This window comes from Capricornis sumatraensis, chromosome 8 (genome assembly GCF_032405125.1).
Source record: "Capricornis sumatraensis isolate serow.1 chromosome 8, serow.2, whole genome shotgun sequence".
Classification (NCBI taxonomy): domain Eukaryota; kingdom Metazoa; phylum Chordata; class Mammalia; order Artiodactyla; family Bovidae; genus Capricornis; species Capricornis sumatraensis.
Window position 1 is genome coordinate 9,126,214 of NC_091076.1, and position 19,438 is coordinate 9,145,651.

General features: G+C 44.3%; 1 protein-coding gene across 1 annotated transcript; it reads left to right on the plus strand.

The window, feature by feature from the left end:
* The first annotated feature begins 5,770 nt into the window (after positions 1 to 5,770).
* LOC138083418 (phospholipase A and acyltransferase 3-like) lies at positions 5,771 to 19,168 on the plus strand. Its single transcript, XM_068977309.1, has 2 exons — positions 5,771 to 6,007; positions 19,067 to 19,168. Exons 1-2 carry the CDS (start codon positions 5,771 to 5,773, stop codon positions 19,166 to 19,168), a joined length of 339 nt encoding a protein of 112 aa, XP_068833410.1.
* Positions 19,169 to 19,438: the final 270 nt, after the last annotated feature.

Sequence of the window (19,438 nt, forward strand, 5' to 3'; positions counted from 1 at the left end):
CTGGACATGGAACAACAGACTGGTTCCAAATAGGAAAAGGAGTACGTCAAGGCTGTATATTATCACCCTGCTTAACCTATATGCAGAGTACATCATGAGACACTCTGGGTTGGAAGAAGCACAAACTGGAATCAAGATTGCCGGGAGAAATATCAATCACCTCAGATATGCAGATGACATCACCCTTACAGCAGAAAGTGAAGAGGAACTAAAGAGCCTCTTGATGAAAGTGAAAGAGGAGAGTGAAAAAGTTGGCTTAAAGCTCAACATTCAGAATATGAAGATCATGGCATCCACTCCCATCACTTCATGTCAAACAGATGGGGAAACAGTGGAAACAGTGTCAGACTATTTTTTTGGGCTCCCAAATCACTGCAGATGGTGATTGCAGCCATGAAATTAAAAGACACTTATTCCTGGAAGGAAAGTTATGACCAACTTAGATAGCATCTAAAAAGCAGAGATTACTTTGCCAACAAAGGTCCGTCTAGTCAAGGCTATGTTTTTTCCAGTAGTCATGTATGGATGTGAGAGTTGGACTGTGAAGACAGCTAAGCACTGAAGAATTGATGCTTTTGAACTGTGGTGTTGGAGAAGACTCTTGAGGGTCCCTTGGACTGCAAGGAGATCCAACCAGTCCATTCTGAAGGAGATCAGCCCTGGGTGTTCTTGGGAAGGAATGGTGCTAAAGCTGAAACTACAGTACTTTGGCCACCTCATGTGAAGAGCTGACTCATTGGAAAAGACTCTGATGCTGGGAGGGACTGGGGGCAGGGGGAGAAGGGGACGACAGAGAATGAGATGGCTGGATGGCATCACAGACTTGATGGACTTGAGTTTGAGTGGACTCCAGGAGTTGGTGATAGTTATGGAGGCCTGGCGTGCTGCGATTCATGGGGTCGCAAAGAGTCGGACATGACTGAGCGACTGAACTGAAGTGAACTATGTAGTCAAATAATAAGCAGCCAGTAGGTACACAGACTCGAGGAGTTCACTGTGTCCCAGGCAAATACCAATAAAAGGGGATGGGTGACCTTGACAAATTCAAAAAAATCGAAGTCATTCCAAGCATCTTTTCTGACCACAATGCATGAAGATTAGGTCTCAATTACAGGAGAAAAACTATTAAAAATTCCAACATATGGAGGCTGAACAACACACTTCTGAATAACCAATGAAAAGAGAACTATACAGAGAAACAAGCTTGCAAATATATATATATATATATATATACCCAGCAGCAAAATTATCTACAGAGATACTTGGACTCATCTCACCTCCCCTTTCTTTCTCAAGTTCATGTCCAACTGAAAAGGCTGACCCTAAAATTTGTCTCTGAATTCAGCGCCTCCTCATCTCCCATCAACTGACTTTGTCCGGGGCAGCCCCATTCCTGCTTCTGTGACTCCCTCTGACCCTTGAACACCCACCCCCAGCCCACTTCCTGTCTCCATCTGGCAAACATATAGATGGACTGTTCACTCCATCCCTAAGTAATCCCAGATGTCTAAGACCACGGCCGGGGTACTGGCAACAGCAGACAGGGAAAAGGCAGAACATAAGGTGTGTCTCTACTTGGAAAGGAAATGGGCCAGGAGCCAGGCACGGAGTAGCTCAGCGTGAGGCTTGTTGCCTCCTCTCCTGAGAAATATGACACCACTTCCTAGAATTGGTTGATTTTCAGTAATGGCAGGAATCTGGCTTGTTCCTTTCCAGCTGCACACTAGGAAAGGAGCCTGCCCCACCACTGAAACTTCTCTCATTCAGAAACTCTGGCTGCTTGGGAGAGAGCTTTTCAGGAACAGATCGCTGAAATGCAAGTGCATTCTCTGCAGCAGGACTGATGCCTTGGATGACGGAGGAGGCAGAGGAGGTGGGATGCACTCATCTCCCTTGCCCCAGGGTTGCCCCCTACGCTGCCACCCCAGCTTCCTCCCCACGGCCCCCAGAACAACCCACCACTCCTCCCCATGGAAGTCCCTACCCCCCACTGCGCTGGGTGCAGTCAGGAATCTCACTCTGCCCCAAGACCTCGCGGTTCCAGCAGGAAAAGGGAGTTTTAAACAACCTATATATTTTCCTATGAAAGCCTTCTCCAGACAGGCTCTGGGAAGAGCAAGACCCGGCCTTTACAGGGGGGGAGCTGCCCTCTCATTTGGAGTCAGTGGTGGGGAGTTTCAGGGGACTTACCGAAGCCATCGCAAGCCAGAGCAGTACTGCAATCTTGCTGCTCTCACACCAGCTTTTATATCAAAGCTAAGAATTTCACTTTCGCTTTTCTTCTAAAAAAGTACGAAGGTGTAAGCTTTTTCTTTTTAAAGGGAGACTATGATTTCCTTTAAGTGGAAAGGTCAATGATTACCTACCTCAAAACGTAAAATCGCGGGGACTTTAAAGCCTCCTGGAAGTAGAGTAGGAGGCCGATGCTATCATCTGGCCTTGCTTGAGAAATCCAAGGTCTCTTCCAACAAAATCCTGGACGACTGTTCCTACTCCAGGAAGAGGGTTATTTAGAGGCTCAGAGGTGCCAACCCCCAGTACACCTTCTAGGCCATTGTAATGACTCTAGGAAATACTGGGACAGAAGCCATGGGGTGGGCCAGTAGGGGTGTTGCACTGCATGGGACAAGCCTTCAGGAGGTGGGTGCCTCATGGCGTGTGGGACCCAGGACCTCGATGCCCCTGTAGGATGTGTTTGGCTGCAAGAAGCAGAACTTAACTAAAACAGGTTTTGACAGCCTGGACAGTCACTGACTCTGTAACAGGAAGACAGAGGCCAGCGACTCAGATCCATTTCAGTAGCTCGTCGAGGCCACTAAGGACCTAGGGTTTTCCATCGTGCTGGTGCTGTGTCCCCAGTGACACCCTGCCTGGTCACCATGGCTGCAGCAGCCTCAAGGGGCACATTATTTCCTGGTGATGTCCAAATGCACTAAAGGAAGATGTTTCTCATCAGTGACTGGACTTTGTGGTTGGATGCAGGTGGCAGGGGTGGGGGTGAGGGTAGGGCAGAAGGAAAGGTTGTGTTAGGGAGATGGAGGACTTAGGGTGGCCCTCTCTGGGGACTAGGAAAGCTGGAAGAGGGGTTGGAATAGGGGATATCATTCCCCAGATCAGGAATGTAGCAGGAACAGAAAAATGATTCATTTTTGCAGCTGGGGTGCCCTGGGGTGGAACACAGACCATGAGGAATGGGGTGCGGAAAGGGAGTCAGGCAGGACTGTGGGGTGCCTAGTGGGAGATGTGGGCAAAGGCCCGGCTTGGCCTCTTGGCACAAGTGACCTTGAGCAGGGCATTGCCCTCTGGGAACCCTGGTTCCTGTGTCTCCACAATGGGATGATGCTCCCTTGTCAGGTTGTTGTGTGGGTGGAAGGGCCATGTGGCAGGTGTCCACCCCATTGCTGACAGCTGTGTGATCCCACAAGGTTCTGGTCCCTGGCCGAACTACCTGTTGGGTCACATTAAGATTTCTCCAACTTGCATCTCTCAAGACATCAGCTATGAGAGAAGGGCATCCTGAGGGCAGGAGGGGCCCAAAGATGGGGCTCAGTGAGGCCACAGACACCATGAGCACAGGGTGGTGGGCTTGAGGGTCTGTCCACAGACTGACTGCCCAGCATTGCCCTGGGTGGGCCTGGTGCTGGGACATGTTGGGGAGATGCTGTGCATGCTGTGTCATGAGTACACACGTGAAGAAACACATCTGCACAGCCCCAGGGATACGAAGGTACACCTGAGTGAACACGGACTCAGCCAACACAGTCCCAGGACCCTCCCTCCTTTCCTATGTCTCAGCAGGGGTGGGGGCTGGTGCCCAAGACAAGTGCTGCACCGTCCTGGTTGCCCATCACGTGATGAAGATTAAGCATCACCCCCTCTCCCCAAAGAAGCCACTCTATGCGAGACAGATGGCTTAGGTTCATGTTCATCTGGTTTTTCTAGGGCAGGCAGGCCAAACGCTATACCTGGAGATCTGGCTGAGATGTTTTCAAAGTGGCTATTAGACAAGAATGCAGTCCATCTGGTCCCTGAAAGCAAGGAAGGATTTTCTGTCTAAATGTCAGTCCTGTCCAACTCTTGGTCGTGTCCGACTCTTTCCGATCCCGTGGCCTATAGCCTGCTAGGGTCTTCTGGCAGGAAGTCTCAATGGACATTAGCAAATATTTTAAAAGGAACAAAAATGCAAACATAAAATATCAAATTTTGTGTGGTATAGGTAAAGTGCTGAGACAAAAATGTATCGTCTTAAATGCTTATACTAGAAAGGAAGAAAAGTTTAAAATCAGTACTCTGAGCTTTCAACTGAAGAAATTAGAAAAAAAGTGCAAAATAAACCAAAGCAAGTAAAAAGAAGGAATTAAAAAACATAAGGGCAGAAATCTATAAAGTTGGAAACAGAAAACAGCAGAGAAAATCAATAGTATCAAAAATGTTTTTCTGAAAATACCAATTAAATTGGTAAAACTCTAGTGACACTGACAAAGAAAAAAAGGGAAAAAGATTCAAATGACCAATATCAGAAATGAAAGAAGGGTTTTCACTAAAGACCCCACAGACATTGAAGAGATAAGAAAATCATATTATGCACTCTATGTATGTATTACATTTGATGACTAAGATTAAATGTAGATTGTTACAGCCACTATGGAGAACAGTATGAAGATTCCTTGACAAATTAGGAATAAAATTACCATATGACCCAACAACCCCACTACTGGGCATATGCTCTGAGAAAACCACAATTCAAGAAGACACATGCACCCCAGTGTTCATTGCAGCACTATTTATAATAGCCAGGATATGGAAGCAACCTAGATATTCATTGATAGATGAATGGATGAAGAAGATAGGGTACATAGGTACAATGGAAGATTACTCAGCCATAAAAAGGAACGAATTTGAGTCAGTTGTAGTGAGGTGGATGAACCTAGAACCTGTTTTACAGAGTAAGGTAGTCAGAAAGAGCAAAACAAATATAGCATAGTTGTGCATATATATGAAATCCAGATTAAATGGACCAATGTTTTGAAAAACACAAACTCTCAAAAGCAACCCAAGATAAAATAGATACACGGTCTATTTCTATGTCCAGTTAGGGGAATTGAATTTTTAATTAAAAAATCTCCCGAATGGAAATATCCAGGTAAGATTGCTTCCCCAGCAAATTTCATGAACAGTTTAAAGAAAGAGTCCCAATTTTTATAAAATTCCAGAAAATAGAGAAGGGGACAGCACTTCTGAGAGAACAAACAGATGGAAAATTAGCACATGAAAAGATGCTCAACATCTTTAGCTGCCTAGGCAAATACAAATTAAACCACAATGAGATACCTTGACACATCAAGAATGGGATCCGTTCCCCAAAGCCATCCACCTTTTCTGGAGCAATCAGCTTTGCGTATGTCAGGGAAGTGGAGTCTTGGCGGAATCACAAAAAACTCACACTCTATTCTCCCAGGGAGGTGGGTGTGCTCAGAGCCTGTATTTGCACAATCAAGAGGGCCACTGGGGTGTCACAGGATGTGCAAGGCCAACTTCTCTAGGTTAAAAATATCACAACAAATTATGGAACTTCATTCCTCATTTCAGATAAGACCGCGGACCAGAGACCACAAGGGTCTTATCCAAAGTCACATAGGTCTGACCCTGACTCATCTGCTCATCCCCTTGTGGATGTGGTGGATGCTAGGCTGGGGGCCAGCCCAGGACCAATCATGTTCCTCATCCTGTATCCACAGGCAGAATCTCAGGAGCTGGTGGGTCCAGTATCATGTCTTCAGTGGCTGATGGGGCCATAGTAAACAAGAAGCGGCTGTGTGATGTGGTTGGGGGAGATCCGTACAGGGTCAACAACAAGCATGATGACAAGTACAAGCCATTTCCTCCCAGCAAAATCATCCAGCGGGTGGAGCAGCTGGTGGGCTGGGAGTTGTGCTACAGCCTGAACAGCCAGAACTGTGAGCATTTCGTCAATGAGCTGTGCTATGGGGTCCCCCGCAGCGACCAGGTGGGTTCTCAGCGTGTTCCTAGCTCCGTGGTCTCTTAGTTTCTTATTTCTCTGCTGTTTCTCTTACTCAGCCAGGCCACATCCCCCAGAAGTTGCCTTAAGATATGTAGGATAATGGTGACAACAGTTCACTCTACATGCCAGGCTTGAACTTGAATTGATTGCTTTATGAGTACCTGTGGCTGCTGTAACACATGGCCAGAAATTCAGTGGCTTAACACAACACAAATGTATTGTCTTATAGTTCAGGAGGTCAGAAGTCTGAAACAGGTCTCACTGAGCTAAAATCAAGGTGTCAGCAAGGCTGTATTCTTTTCTAGAGGCTCTCACAGAGAACCTGTTTTCTAGTCTTTTCCAGCTTCAAGAGGCTGCCTGCATTCCTTGGCTTGTGGCTCCCTTTCATCTCCAAAGTTAGAAATGGCTGGTTGAGTCTCTCTCCCATTGTTTCACTGCGATACTGACTCTACTCCTTCCCGCTTCCATCAGAAACTGTGTGATTATATTGGGCTTACCTGGAAATCCAGAATAATCTTCCTATTCTAAGGTAAATTGATTAGCAACCTTAATTCTATCTGCAATCTCAATCCTCTGTCTCCATGTAGCATAATGTATTTACAAGTATTAGGAATGAGGACATATTATGGGATTAAGACCTAGGCATCTTTGGGGGCTATTTTTCTGCCTACCAGTTACTCTTTACACTGGGTACAGTTAATGCCCTGGGAGCTCCTCTTGCTGTTATTCTAGAAAGATTTCCCTCTATTGTCTCCTGCACCAGAGCACCATCTTCCGTATCTCATGTCCTCTTTCTTCGTTTGTTGTTATTGTTGAATAGCTAAATTGAGTCTGACTCTTTTCCAACACCATGGACTTCAGCCCTCCAGGCCCCTCTGCCCATGAGATTTCCCAGGCAAGAATACTGGAGGGGGTTCCATTTCCTTCTCCAGAGGATCTTCTCAATCCAGGGACCAAACCCATGTCTCCTGCTTTGGCAGGTGGATTCTTTACCAATGAGTCACCTGGGAAGCCCTGTCTTGGTTTACACATTTCTTGTGGTGGAAACTCCTTCAGCAGCTTCTTAAAAAAGGATGCATGGAAGGAGAATTTTTTTTGAGATCCTATATGTCTGAATTATTTTTCAGTTTACCCTCCCACTTGAAATAATAGTCTGTATAGGTATAGAATTCCAGGGCTTCCATGGTAGCTCAACTAGTAAAGAATCCTCCTGAAATGCAGGAGACCCTGGTTTGATTCCTGGGTCAGGAAGATCCTCTGGAAAAGGGATAGACTACCTACTGTAGTATTCTTGGGCTTCCCTGGTGGCTCAGACAGTAAAGAATCTGCCTGCAATGTGGGAAGCCTGGGTTCAATCCCTAGGTTGGGAAGATCCCTTGGAGGAGAAGGGCATGGCAACCCATTCTAGTATTCTTGCTTGGAGATTCTCCATGGACAGAGGAGCCTGGTGGGCTATAGTCCATAGGGTTGCAAAGAGTTGGACATGACTGAACCACTAAGCACATAGGTATGTAATTCTAGGTTAGAAATTGTTTTACTGTAAGAGTTTGAGGGCATTCTTCCATTGTCTTCTTGCTTCCAGCATTGCTATGATGAAATGGAGAGTGATTCTGATTCCTGATCTTTTCTCGGTTTCCTGTTTTTCTCTCCTGCTCTAGAAGATGTAATGTCTTGTCTTTACCCAGTTCTAAAGTCTCACACTAACGTGCCTTGGCATAGGTCTGCTTTTATCCTCAAAGCACCATTTCAATCTGAAAACATATACCCTTTGGTCCTAGTAAATTTTCATGAGTTATTTCACACTTGCTTCCCCTCTGAGTTTCCTCTAGTCCCTCTTTCTGGAAAGTTTATTATTCAAATGTTATACTGACTGGATTTTCCTTCATTTTTACCTTTGGAAGCTGTTTTCTATAGCTTCATCTTTTCTGCTGTTCCTTCTGAGAGATTTCCCAACTTTATCTCTAAAATGTCTATTGAGTTTGTAATTTCCAGCATATTTTTATTTTCTGAGAATTGCTTTTTTCTCTCAACATTCCGTTATTTTTAATAGCACTGTGTTCTTCTTTATATATGTTGTTGTTTAGTCACTAAGTCATAGTTTATTCTTTTGCAGCCCATGAGCCATAGCCCACCAGGTGCCTCTGTCCATGGGATTTCCCAGGCAAGAATCCTGGAGTGCCTTCTCCAGGGGATCTTCCCAACCTAGGGATCCTGAATTGCCAGGCGGATTCTTTACCACTGGGCCACCAGGAAGTCCCTCTTCTTTACTGTATACATTCTATTCTCTAAAGACAGTTTTTAAAAAGATGTTATCTTTTCTTTCTCCAGATTGCTTTTTCCTTTTTGTTTTGCTCTCTGTCTCCTATTTCAAAGGTCCTGCTAGATGTCTTGGAGAAGGCAATGGCACTCCATTCCAGTACTCTTGCCTGGAAAATCCCATGCGCAGAGGAGCCTGGTAAGCTGCAGTCCATGGGGTCGCAAAGCGTTGGACATGACTGAGCGACTTCACTTTCATTTTCACTTTCATGCCTCGGAGAAGGTAATGGCAACCCACTCCAGTGTTCTTGCCTGGAGCATCCCAGGGATGGCGGAGCCTGGCGGGCTTCCGCCTATGGGGTCGCACAGAGTTGGACACGACTGAAGTGACTTAGCAGTAGCAGCAGTAGCAGCAGCAGCTAGATGTCTGGTACATCTGGATTGTGGGCTCATGATTAAGAGTAGGGGGCTTGAGGAGTGAGCTCAGAGAGGGCAGTGGCTTGTTGACTTTGAGGTTCACTTCAGAGTAGAGTGGGAACCCTCATATTGGTACCTTTCATTGTTTCCATTTGGGCCAGTCCGATTCCCCAGAAGAGTTTTCCTGACTCTTATGCAGAGGGTAAAGTACTGGGAGCAGAGGGGACGGGAAGGCCATGAGCCTCCATTTCGCATATGTATGGCCTCTCAATCCCTTTTTGGAGGTATGATACCCACACCCTCACTTGCGCTTTTGTTTTCAGACCCCCAAATCTTCTGATTTTCTTTGCAGTTAGGGAGGGGCCTCAGCTCTCTCTCTCTTTCACCCACTTCCAGTAGTACCTGGTGATGTCAGTATGTGATATTTTTCAGGGATTCTGTTGTACACAGTTCAGTTCAGTTCAGTTCAGTCGCTCAGTCGTGTCTGACTCTTGGTGATCCCGTGAATCGCAGCACGCCAGGCCTCCCTGTCCATGACCAACTCCCGGAGTTCACTCAAACTCACGTCCATTGAGTCCGTGATGCCATCCAGCCATCTCATCCTCGGTCGTCCCCTTCTCCCTCTGCCCCCAGTCCCTCCCAGCATCAGAGTCTTTTCCAATGAGTCAACTCTTCGCATGAGGTGGCCAAAGTACTGGACTTTCAGCTTAAGCATCATTCCTTCCAAAGAAATCCCAGGGCTGATCTCCTTTAGGATGGACTGGTTGGATCTCCCTGCAGTCCAAGGGACGCTCAAGAGTCTTCTCCAACACCACAGTTCAAAAGCATCAATTCTTCGGTGCTCAGATTTCTCCACAGTCCAATTCACATCCATACACGACTACTGGAAAAACCATAGTCTTCACTAGATGGACCCTTGTTAGCTAAGTAATGTCCCTGCTTTTTAATATGCCATCTAGGTTGGTCATAACTTTCCTTCCAAGGAGTAAGTGTCTTTTAATTTCATGGCTGCAGTCACCATCTGCAGTGATTTTGGGGCCCAAAAAATAAAGTCTGACACTGTTTCCACTGTTTCCCCATCTATTTCCCATGAAGTGATGTACACTGTTAGCCCCTGACATATAAACATTTGAGTTTTGAACTTTCAAAATGCGAACTTGTGTTCCAGCAAAGTCAGGAAGGAGTGACACTGAAGCTTGCCCTCCATCTCCTATTGCTGACGATCCTTCCGTTCCACCACCTCCCACCCCCTCTCCCTCCTCCAGTCAGTAACTCTTCTTGCCTGTTCACGTGACACCAGCCCCTGGATGCCAGCTGTTGTTCTTCACCACTGTACTTTTCAAAGTACTATACTGTGAGATTAAAAATATATGAGAGGGACATCCCTGGTGGTTCCAGCAGTAAAGAATACACCTGCCAATGCAAGGGACACAGGTTCAAAACCTGGTCCAAGAGGATCCCACTTGAGGTGAGGTAACTAAGCCCTTGTGCCACTACTGCTGAGCCCAAAACTACTGAGTCCAAGTTCTAGAGCTTATGCTCCACAACAAAGGGAGCCCCCACTTCCTGCAACTCAAGAAAGGCTGAACACAGCAGTGAAGACCCAGTGAGCCAAAAATCAATGAGTAAATCTTTTTTTAAAAAAATATATGAGAACCCTATTAAAAGGATGGCTCAGATGGTAAAGAATCTGCATTCAATGCTGGACACTGACGTTCAATCCCTGGGTTAGAAAGCCTCCCTTGAGAAGGGAGTGGCAACCTACTCCAGTATTCTTGCCTGGAGAATTCCATGGATAGAGAAGCCTGGCAGGCTGAAGTCCATGAGGTAGCAAAGAATCAGACACAACTGATCAGCTAATGCTTTCACTTTCAATAAGTATCTTTGAGTGTCATAATAAAGAATTTTAGTTGAAGTAAAAAAAGAATGTGTTCTTTATTCTTTTTGTTTTTTATGTATTTTTTGTATGAAAAGTACTATAAATCTTTTACAGTACAGTGCTGTATAGTTGATTGTGTTACTTGGGGACCTAAGCTAACTTTGTTGGACTTACAAACAAATGGGACTTAAGAACGTGCCCTCAGAACTGACCAGGTTAGTATGTAGGGGACTTACTGTATTTAGGATTAATATTCAGCTTTTTCCACAGCTGCCTTAGCCTTTACTGTTCTCTGAGTCCTAGTGGAATTATGCCTAAAACTAATGTCTTACTTTATTTTTGTTTGGAGTTCAGGAAGCAGTGAAATTTGATACCTGTTCTGTTTTTACCCTGAAACTTACTCTTTCTTTTGCAGGTTTCTTTTTTTTTTCTAGTACAAGCAATATAAGTAAGATATCTTAATAATTTAAAGTATAACATCACCACTGTTTTTCATAGTTGAGTCATTTATTGAAGAACGTGCAGAGAGCACTTGGCACCTGGCAGGTCTGGGCACTGGGCATAAAGCAAAGATCAAGACAAGTGAGGGCTCTGATAGGACCCAGGTCAGAGTTCCCTGAGGATTCAATAGCAATTCCTCTTCAACCTTATACATATCTCAAGGGCTCCCTGTTGATCAGCCAGGATTTCAACCATCTGGCCTCATCTCCCTGTCCTGTCCACAATCACCCTCTGGGGATCTGTCTGCTTTAAAAACCCGCAGGCTGAAGGGAGTCTCCCTCTTCAGGCCTGTGTATGTCATTAGCCAGCTGCCCCATTCACAGATTCCTTCCTCCTGCTGCCCTCCTCTCTGCATTTCCCTGCCAATATTTGTTGACTCCTGAGTTTGTCAAGGAGGCTATGAGGCACATGAAGCCCCCTGAGCTGGACATCTTTGTTGAATGTACAGTCTGTATTCAGCTTACTGACACAGAGTCTGACTCACTCTCCTCTCTCTTGCAGGCCAGAGATGCTGTCACAGCAGCTACCATCTCTGGAGTGGGCCTGATAGCCCTATTCGCTGGAGCCATGTTCTCAAGAAACAAGAAGCAAAATTAATGACCTGAAGGGAGTGTCTTGTCAGCAGTGGCTTTAGACATTGAGGGGCGTCTTGTTTTGCTAGACAGTTTTGAGAGAGTTAACAGGCACGTTGATAGGCAGTCCAAGGCCCCTTTAAGGAGGAAGTAAACTTTCCTTCTTTTTCTTATTCTTTTGCCTTAGTCTTGTAGGACCTGTGAGCTATGATATATCTTTCCAAGGATGGGCTATTTTTAAAAGCTCTGTGTTCATTTTGCAACAGTCTATTTCATTTGAAAACTGGCCTTTTTAGCAGATTATATCTTACTCCTGGGTATGTTTTTCTCAGACTCTATGTCTCTATGTCAGTCATTATAACTGTACCAAATGGTGCCTGGGAACCTGTTTCCTCACTGCTTACACAACCATAACACATCTCTCCCAGGGACAGAGTGCTTGAAACCCATTCTACCAGACTAGTCTTGGGCCAATGTTATCTGATAGTGAATAGGGCTATCAGGCTGTGGGAGAGGGTCTGGATAAAACTTTCCCAATCTTGAGACATTGATTTTATCTATTCTCAGCAGCCAGTTGAAAAGTATATAATGCCCTGCTTAAACTAGTGAGGTGGGTACTCTTTCTACCCCCTTCTGACATCTATGTCAGAAGCTTTCTCTGTCCTTTTATGTTAAATAAAAATCTTTGCTGCACAAAGCTCTGAGTGACTGAGACTGCATCTTTGGTCCTGGAGTTAAATCTCCTTTGAAGACCACAAATTCGATACCAAACATCATAAGCTATCAGTTTCTGGTATGGTTTGTGGATTTCATTTTTTCTTATAATAATAAAAACAAAACCCAATAAGGGAGGATTTTACTGGGGGACATGCATCAAGAACTGCCTGGCTGGAGTCTGTTGAGATTGCAGTGAGGCTCTGTTCCTGCTGATGTCAGGGCTGTGTCTGGCTCTTTGGTGATTTTCTCTCACTTTCGATTTGTGGGCAGTGTTCTTTGCCTGCAGGAAACAAAGTCCAGCTCTGGTTATCTCAAGTAATGGGTGTTTCCAGTCGTGTCGGTACAGGTGGGCAGCAAGAGAGACAGACAAACCCGACTGATATGCAAGAACAGGAACCAAGGGCAATCAGGACCCTTGGACCTGGAACTAGACCCAGGCCAGCTTCTAGGAGTCAGCAGCTGTAGTCTGTATATGTCCAGTGGGGCTGAAACCAAACAAAACCACAGCCAAAATGAAAATTATATGGTCTGGCCAGTCTTGTTTAAAACCTCCCCTGCTCTCCACAGCTTTTCTCTGCCTTATCACTTCCACCCTGCAGTGATCCTGCGTCCTCTCTTCTTGGGACTTGTCACGGCCCCCAAGTCTCTGATCCCACACCCACTCCTGTGGTGTCTCTTCCCATATCTGCTCAGCTCCAGCCTTACCCCTGGTCTGAGAGGAGCTCCTAGCACAGGCTCCTGAGAGAGAATCTGATTGGCTCACTCACCACACTGAGCTGGCTACCGATTGGTTGACTGTCATTGGGTCAGATATCAGTTGATGGAAAAGAGTATGATTTTTCTGTTTCTTTTGAGGAAAGGTGAGGTTAAGATCCATCAGGTTGTTGATATTCATTACTTTATAACATTTTGAGATTTGGTCTCTTCATGGGCGTGTGGTGGTCGAGAGTGTGGCTTTCTGGAGTCAGGCAGACCCAGGCTGGATGTGAGTTCTGCCTTTTGTCAGCTTTATGACCTTGGGGATTGATTGAAGTTCTCTCAGGTTAAATACCACTCTTGGCGGTTTAGTCTCTCAGTCGTGTCAGACTCTTGTGACCGCATGGGCTGTAGCTCATTAGGCTCCTCTGTCAATGGGATTTTCCAGGAAAGAATACTCGAGTGGGTCACCATTTGGTAAAGTACAAGTGATGATATTGATCTCGGAGGGTTACTGTGTGAATTAGGTAAGAGCATCCTTATGCTTAGCATAGTGGCAACTAAGAAAATTCTCTTAATAAATCGTGGCAGTTGAAGTAGTCATAATGGCCCTCATTTTCATTCTTTCTCTTGGTTCACCCAATGTCTTGTCCACTGGCCTGTCTGGGCCACAGTGACATCCTTAGGAGGCATTCACCAGCAAGGATCATGCTCAGCCTTCTTCCTCATACTGCTGATAACCAGCGGTGTTTACTACACTGACCTGCATGCTGATTAGTTCATCCCTATATATGTACATATATGCAATAAATATATAAGTATGTATATGTGAATGTGAAAGGTGATTCATATAAAAATCGAGGAATATCAAGTACACCCCTACCTAGGTATGGACAGGGTAATACTGCCAATGTTTGGTGAAGAGTTCCAGAATCTCTGGGTCACAGTCTGGTGTCAACTTCTCTGACAGTTTATAAGAGCCTCCTTCTGGGAAAGTCATTGGGCAGGTCCATGAGGGGAACCTCATTAGGTTACAAAGGTGATGCAAACAGAAGGGATCTGGGGGATTATGGCATCAGCACAGGTGTCTGTTGGGGAAAATGACCCTCACAACCTTTATCCTGAGCCACATCTGATGCATACTGTCATCCTAATATCTGTCTTTACTAGCAGCCTTTAGAGACACCCTTCAGTTTTCTCCTGTATTAATGCTTTTACCCTCTGTAGCTCACATCTTTCCCATTCTTGGATTACTCTCTAGTTTTGGTGGAATACCACTTTGAATAGGTTCTGAGAAAGAGTGCATTTTAAAAAGGCTGCGTGCCTGAAAATATCTTCATTTTATCCATTTGGTTGATAGTTTGACTGGGGATGGAATTTTAGGCTGAAAAAAATGTTGCCCCAAATTTGAAGGTATTGCTCCATTGTTATGTCATTTAAGCTATTCTTGTTGAGAAGTCTGAATTTGTTGTGATTTTCGAGCCTTTGTATGTGACCAGTTTTATCTTTCTGGAAGCTTATAGACTCTTCTCCTTATCTTCAGTGTTCTGAAAATTATCTATGATAAACCTTGCATAGATCTGTGTTTATGAATTGTATTGGGAACTTGATAACTCTTTTCAGTCTGGAAACCCCAATTCTTCAGTTCTGGGACTTTTTGCATTTTCTCTTTTTTTTATTCCGGAGGTTGTATCCCTAGAATGCTCCTCTGATTTTCTTTTCTAAAAATTTTTATTTATTCATTTCTGACTGTGCTGGGTCTTCGGTGCTGTGTGGGCTTCTGATTGCGATGGCTTCTCTTGTTGTGGAGCATGGCTCTCGGGCACATGGACTTGAGTAGCTGCCGCAGAGGGGCTCAGCAGCCGAGGCTCCCGGGCTCGCAGCGCAGGCTCAATAGCTGTGGTGCACGGGCTTAGTTGCTCTGTGGCAGATGGGATCTTCCCGGGTCAGGAACGGGACCCGGATCTCCTGTACTGGCAGGCAGATTCTTTGTTATTAAGCCACCAGGGAAGCCCTCCTCTGATTTCCTTATCTTCTCTCTCCTGTTCTCCAATTATTTATCTTTTTAAATGAGAAAACTAACATTTACTGGTATATTTAGTATAATAGAAGTATTTTAAAAGTAGCAGTGATGATGTCAGAATAAAGAGAAACTTACGCTAAAATAAATCTGATTTCATAATTTGTGGTACTACATAACAATTGAGGTCCCAATTAGACCTGAGCTTCAACTTCAGGTAAATGTCCACCCTCCTATGCAGCAATAAAATAAAAAAAGGGATTACTGTACACATTTGGGAAGTAATGAATTAAGGGTGTTGTATTAGGAAGATTTGGTAGATTTATAAAATATCTCTTAATCGTGTCATTTTTAGTTTCCTTTAGTGGTTATTAATAGACTGAAGGACAAATTCATAAGTTCATACAAGTAGAACATTTGATTTCAACACAGTATTGTTACATAATCTAGTAAAATACATTTGTCAGTACACAAAAATAACATTTAGAGCATTTAAATACAATTCCAAATCTTGAGATAGTAAAAGAACCAAGAAATATTTGTTTATTGTTCATTCTTTCTACAAACATCTTCCTGAAAAATGAAGCAACACCAGCTAGACACACGCCATTTTTCCTTCCGAGCCTTTAGCCTGATGCACCACTCACACACCTGAAAAAGGCAAAAAGCATCAGCAGTTCTCCTGGACCCCCTTCAGAGAACACGAAAGCAGGATCCAGAGCAAGAGGAGGTGCCATGTGAACTGTTCCCAAAGATTTCCTCTTTCACTTCTTGGCCTCGATGAGGGGTTCTCAGCCTCAGCACTGTTAACGTTTTGGGCCATTGACGATGAAGTGAAGCCTTCCTTGTCCTGACTTGCTCTGTGCATTGCAGGATGTTTAGCAGCATCTGTGGCTTCTACCCTCTAGATGCCAGTAGCCTTCCCACCCCCAGGTGTAAGAGCCAGAATGTCTATAGATATTGACAAATATCTCCCAGAGGTCAAGCCCGTCCCCTCCTTGAGAATCACTGGCCAAGGCAAGCAACGATCATAATACATGGTGTGGCCGAATTAAAATGCAGCTTCCGCACTTGTGCCATCTCACCAGAGAGGGTGGAAGTAGCGGGTGCCGGACAATGTCCAGCAGTAGTGTTCTTTGTAATCGCTGTCAAAGCAGCAACTCTCTTTCATTGAACTCATGAGGACATTTGTGTTTGTGTTAAAAGAATCTGATTGGTCATTATGTTTATTTGTGTTCAGCTCTTTAAAGCAGACTAGATTTTCCTTCAACAGATTACATGTGACTCGTCTAACTTTCCAGTTAGAAAGGGAAGCGATGGATTAAACCTAAAATGTAGTTTGTGCTTTCCATGCCCGAGTATTCTAAAACAGATTCTCCTATTTTCCATCTACCTACCTAAAAATACTCAGGTTTCAGGAAATGTATGCTTAGTAAGCTTTTGTAAATAAGCCTTCACATTGAATAGTACATTTTAAAAGAAGCAGCTAGGAGCCACACACTCAGGCTGAAGTCTATTCTGTGTCAGATAAAATTTTAAGATAAGTAGAAATTGAAGATTTGGCCAATGGTAATATGTATGTTTCATAAACCTGGATAAATTGCAGGGCATTATTTAAAAATTACTGTAAATATTAAAGCCAGCTTGCTGTCAAATATTTTATAAACATTCTTAGTTTGTAACCACTCATAGTCTAAATTCAATTGCTCTCTGAGTAATATTACCCTTCTTATATCCACTTACAACATTGCTGAAAGTAAAGAAAGCACATTCAAACTGTCTTTTTCCTAGAAACAATTCCAGGGCTTAACTCAGAGTGGACGTTTCAGCATAAGCAGCTAGTTGTCTGCAATCTGATAGAATTACAGTTTGCCCACTTTGACAAAAAAGATAATGAAGGAGAATTTTTCTTTTTCATAATATTCTGATTGAAGACCTCTGATGCACACCATGTAGCCTATTTTCATGTTCAGAACTCCTGCAATTTCAGCGCAGTGGCTGGGCTGGACCCAGCAGCCTTGCAACAAGAAAATCATCAATGGCTTCTGAAGGGAGCACTGTTTCTCCCAGGAAGATTATTCTTTCTGTAAAATTTGCACCCTTAGAACTAACTATTTACTACTTTTGTATTTAATGACATACTTTGTACAAAGCATGAGCACAAACAATGAGGCTATTGTTTTCTTTGACCAAGTACCTTCTGTATGAACTGGCTCCATCAGCATTTCTTCTCACACTATGAGGTTCTGTAAAGAACTGGGGGCTTATTGTTCTTAGTCCACTATCTGCAAACCATTTCTCCCACCCTAATGCCTAGCTTAGCAAGGAAAACACTGGATACAAGTGGCTATATGCAGGTTCCCTAGCAAGAAGGAAACAGAGCCACAGGTGCCATAAAGCCAGCCTAATTACCTTTCACAGGAAGCTCTAAAGACTGACGGACTGCTGCTGCTAAGTCACTTCAGTCGTGTCTGACTCTGTGTGACCCCATAGACGGCAGCCCACCAGGCTCCCCCGCCCCTGGGATTCTCCAGGCAAGAACATTGGAGTGGGTTGCCATTTCCTTCTCCAATGCATGAAAGTGAAAAGTGAAAGGGAAGTCACTCAGTCGTGTCCGACTCTTCACGACCCCATGGACTGCAGCCTACCAGGCCCCTCTGCCCATGGGATTTTCCAGGCAAGAGTACTGGAGTAGGGTGCCATTGCCTTCTCCGGACGGACAGTGGAACTTAGGTCAGTTACTTCATTCAAACTTCTGTCCTCATGTGTTCTGCTGCCAAGTATGCCAGTTCTGGGTACCTTGTGATGTTAGTTACACTGGTATATTTCCTGGAATTTCGTATAGCTTTGCTGGACACATTTATCACTCAGATAAGCCTGGACAGGGCCAAGATACATATTTTTTAACCACTGAAGCTTTCCAAATTGTTCTTCATGTTGGGCATGTGTGAGTATTTCAGCCACAAAATATACAACCTAAACAAGCTTTGTGCTTCGGGTACCAAGGGCAGAGTTGGCGGGTCATGTAAGGATGTGGATTTTGGGTTCCAGGTCCACATTTTCACCCTTTATATTATGGAGATTTCTGATAGGTTGTCTCATTGGATTTCTTGGCATCAAACCATTAAGAAAATCTTTTCCTTTTGGAATCTTGATTCTGCTTAAATGCCTGGTTTGGTTTCAGGGGAGATTTCTTGATCCATGTTTATGATGCTCTTTTAGTTGGGAGAAGTACAGTTTTGCTGATTGGGACATTGTGCCTTCATTGCAGTCAGTGTTCTCTAAATCCTGGTGAAATTATGCCTAAAACTAATGACTTACTGTATTTTTCGTTGGAGTTCAGGAAAGAGTGAAATTTGACATATGTTCAATTTTTACCATGGAACTTACTCTTACTTTTGCCTCAGTGTGTTTTTCTTTTTTCTATTATAAGGAATAGAAGTCAGATATCTTAATAGTTTATAACATCACTAGTCTTTTTCATAGTTGAGTCATATATTTAAGAGCACGCAAAGGTCAATGGTTGGCTGGACTGCGCTCTGGGGATTCAGCAAGGGTGAAGATAAGTGAGGGATTTGTAGGACAGAGGTCAGAGTTTATTGAGGATTCAATAGCAATTCCTCTTCAACTTTACACTTATTTCAAGAGCTCCCCGTTGGCCAGCCAGGATTTCAACCATCTGGCTTTGTTTCCCTCGTCCTTTCTGTAGCCACCCTCTGGGGCTCTGTCTGCTTTAAAAACTCACAGGGTCAAAGGAGTTTCCCTCTTCATGCCTGTGTACTTTGTTGGCAGCTGGCCCCATCCACCAATTAGTTTCCCATCCTGCCCTTCTCTCCCCATTTCCCTGCCAATATTTGTTGACTCCTGAGTTTGTCAGGGAAGCTAAGGGGCATGTCTAGCTGCCTGAGCTGGATGTCCTTGTTGAATATACAGTCTGTTCTCAGCTTCCTGACACAGAGTCTGACTCACTGTGCTCTCTCTTGCAGGTCAGAGATGCCATCATGGCAGTTGGCATCGCAGGAGTGGGCCTTGCGGCCACGGGCCTCATTGGAGTCATGTTCTCAAGAAACAAGAAACAAAAGCAGTGACTTTATACAGTCCTGTCTACAGTGACTTTATACAGTCCTGTCTGCAGTGACTTTATACATTGAGCGGGTCTTGTTTGCCTAGTGGGTTTCTGCTTTGGATTGTAGTTTTCATTCTATTTTACAATAAGGTTTATTTTCACAAGAATAAAATGAAGCCCAGTAAGGAAAGATTTAATTGGGATTAATGCATCAAGAAGTGCCTGGCATGAAGTCTGTTCAGGGTGCAGCAAGCCTCCATTCCTGCTGATGCCAGCCTGTGCTCTGGCTCTT

What these genes read in the sequence shown, in the direction of transcription:
- LOC138083418 (XM_068977309.1), top strand. Translation starts at nt 5,771, where the DNA reads ATGTCTTCAGTGGCTGATGGGGCCATAGTAAACAAGAAGCGGCTGTGT. An exon ending in GGGTCCCCCGCAGCGACCAG is followed by an intron (nt 6,008 to 19,066) that starts GTGGGTTCTCAG and finishes TCTCTCTTGCAG; the next exon opens with GTCAGAGATGCCATCATGGC.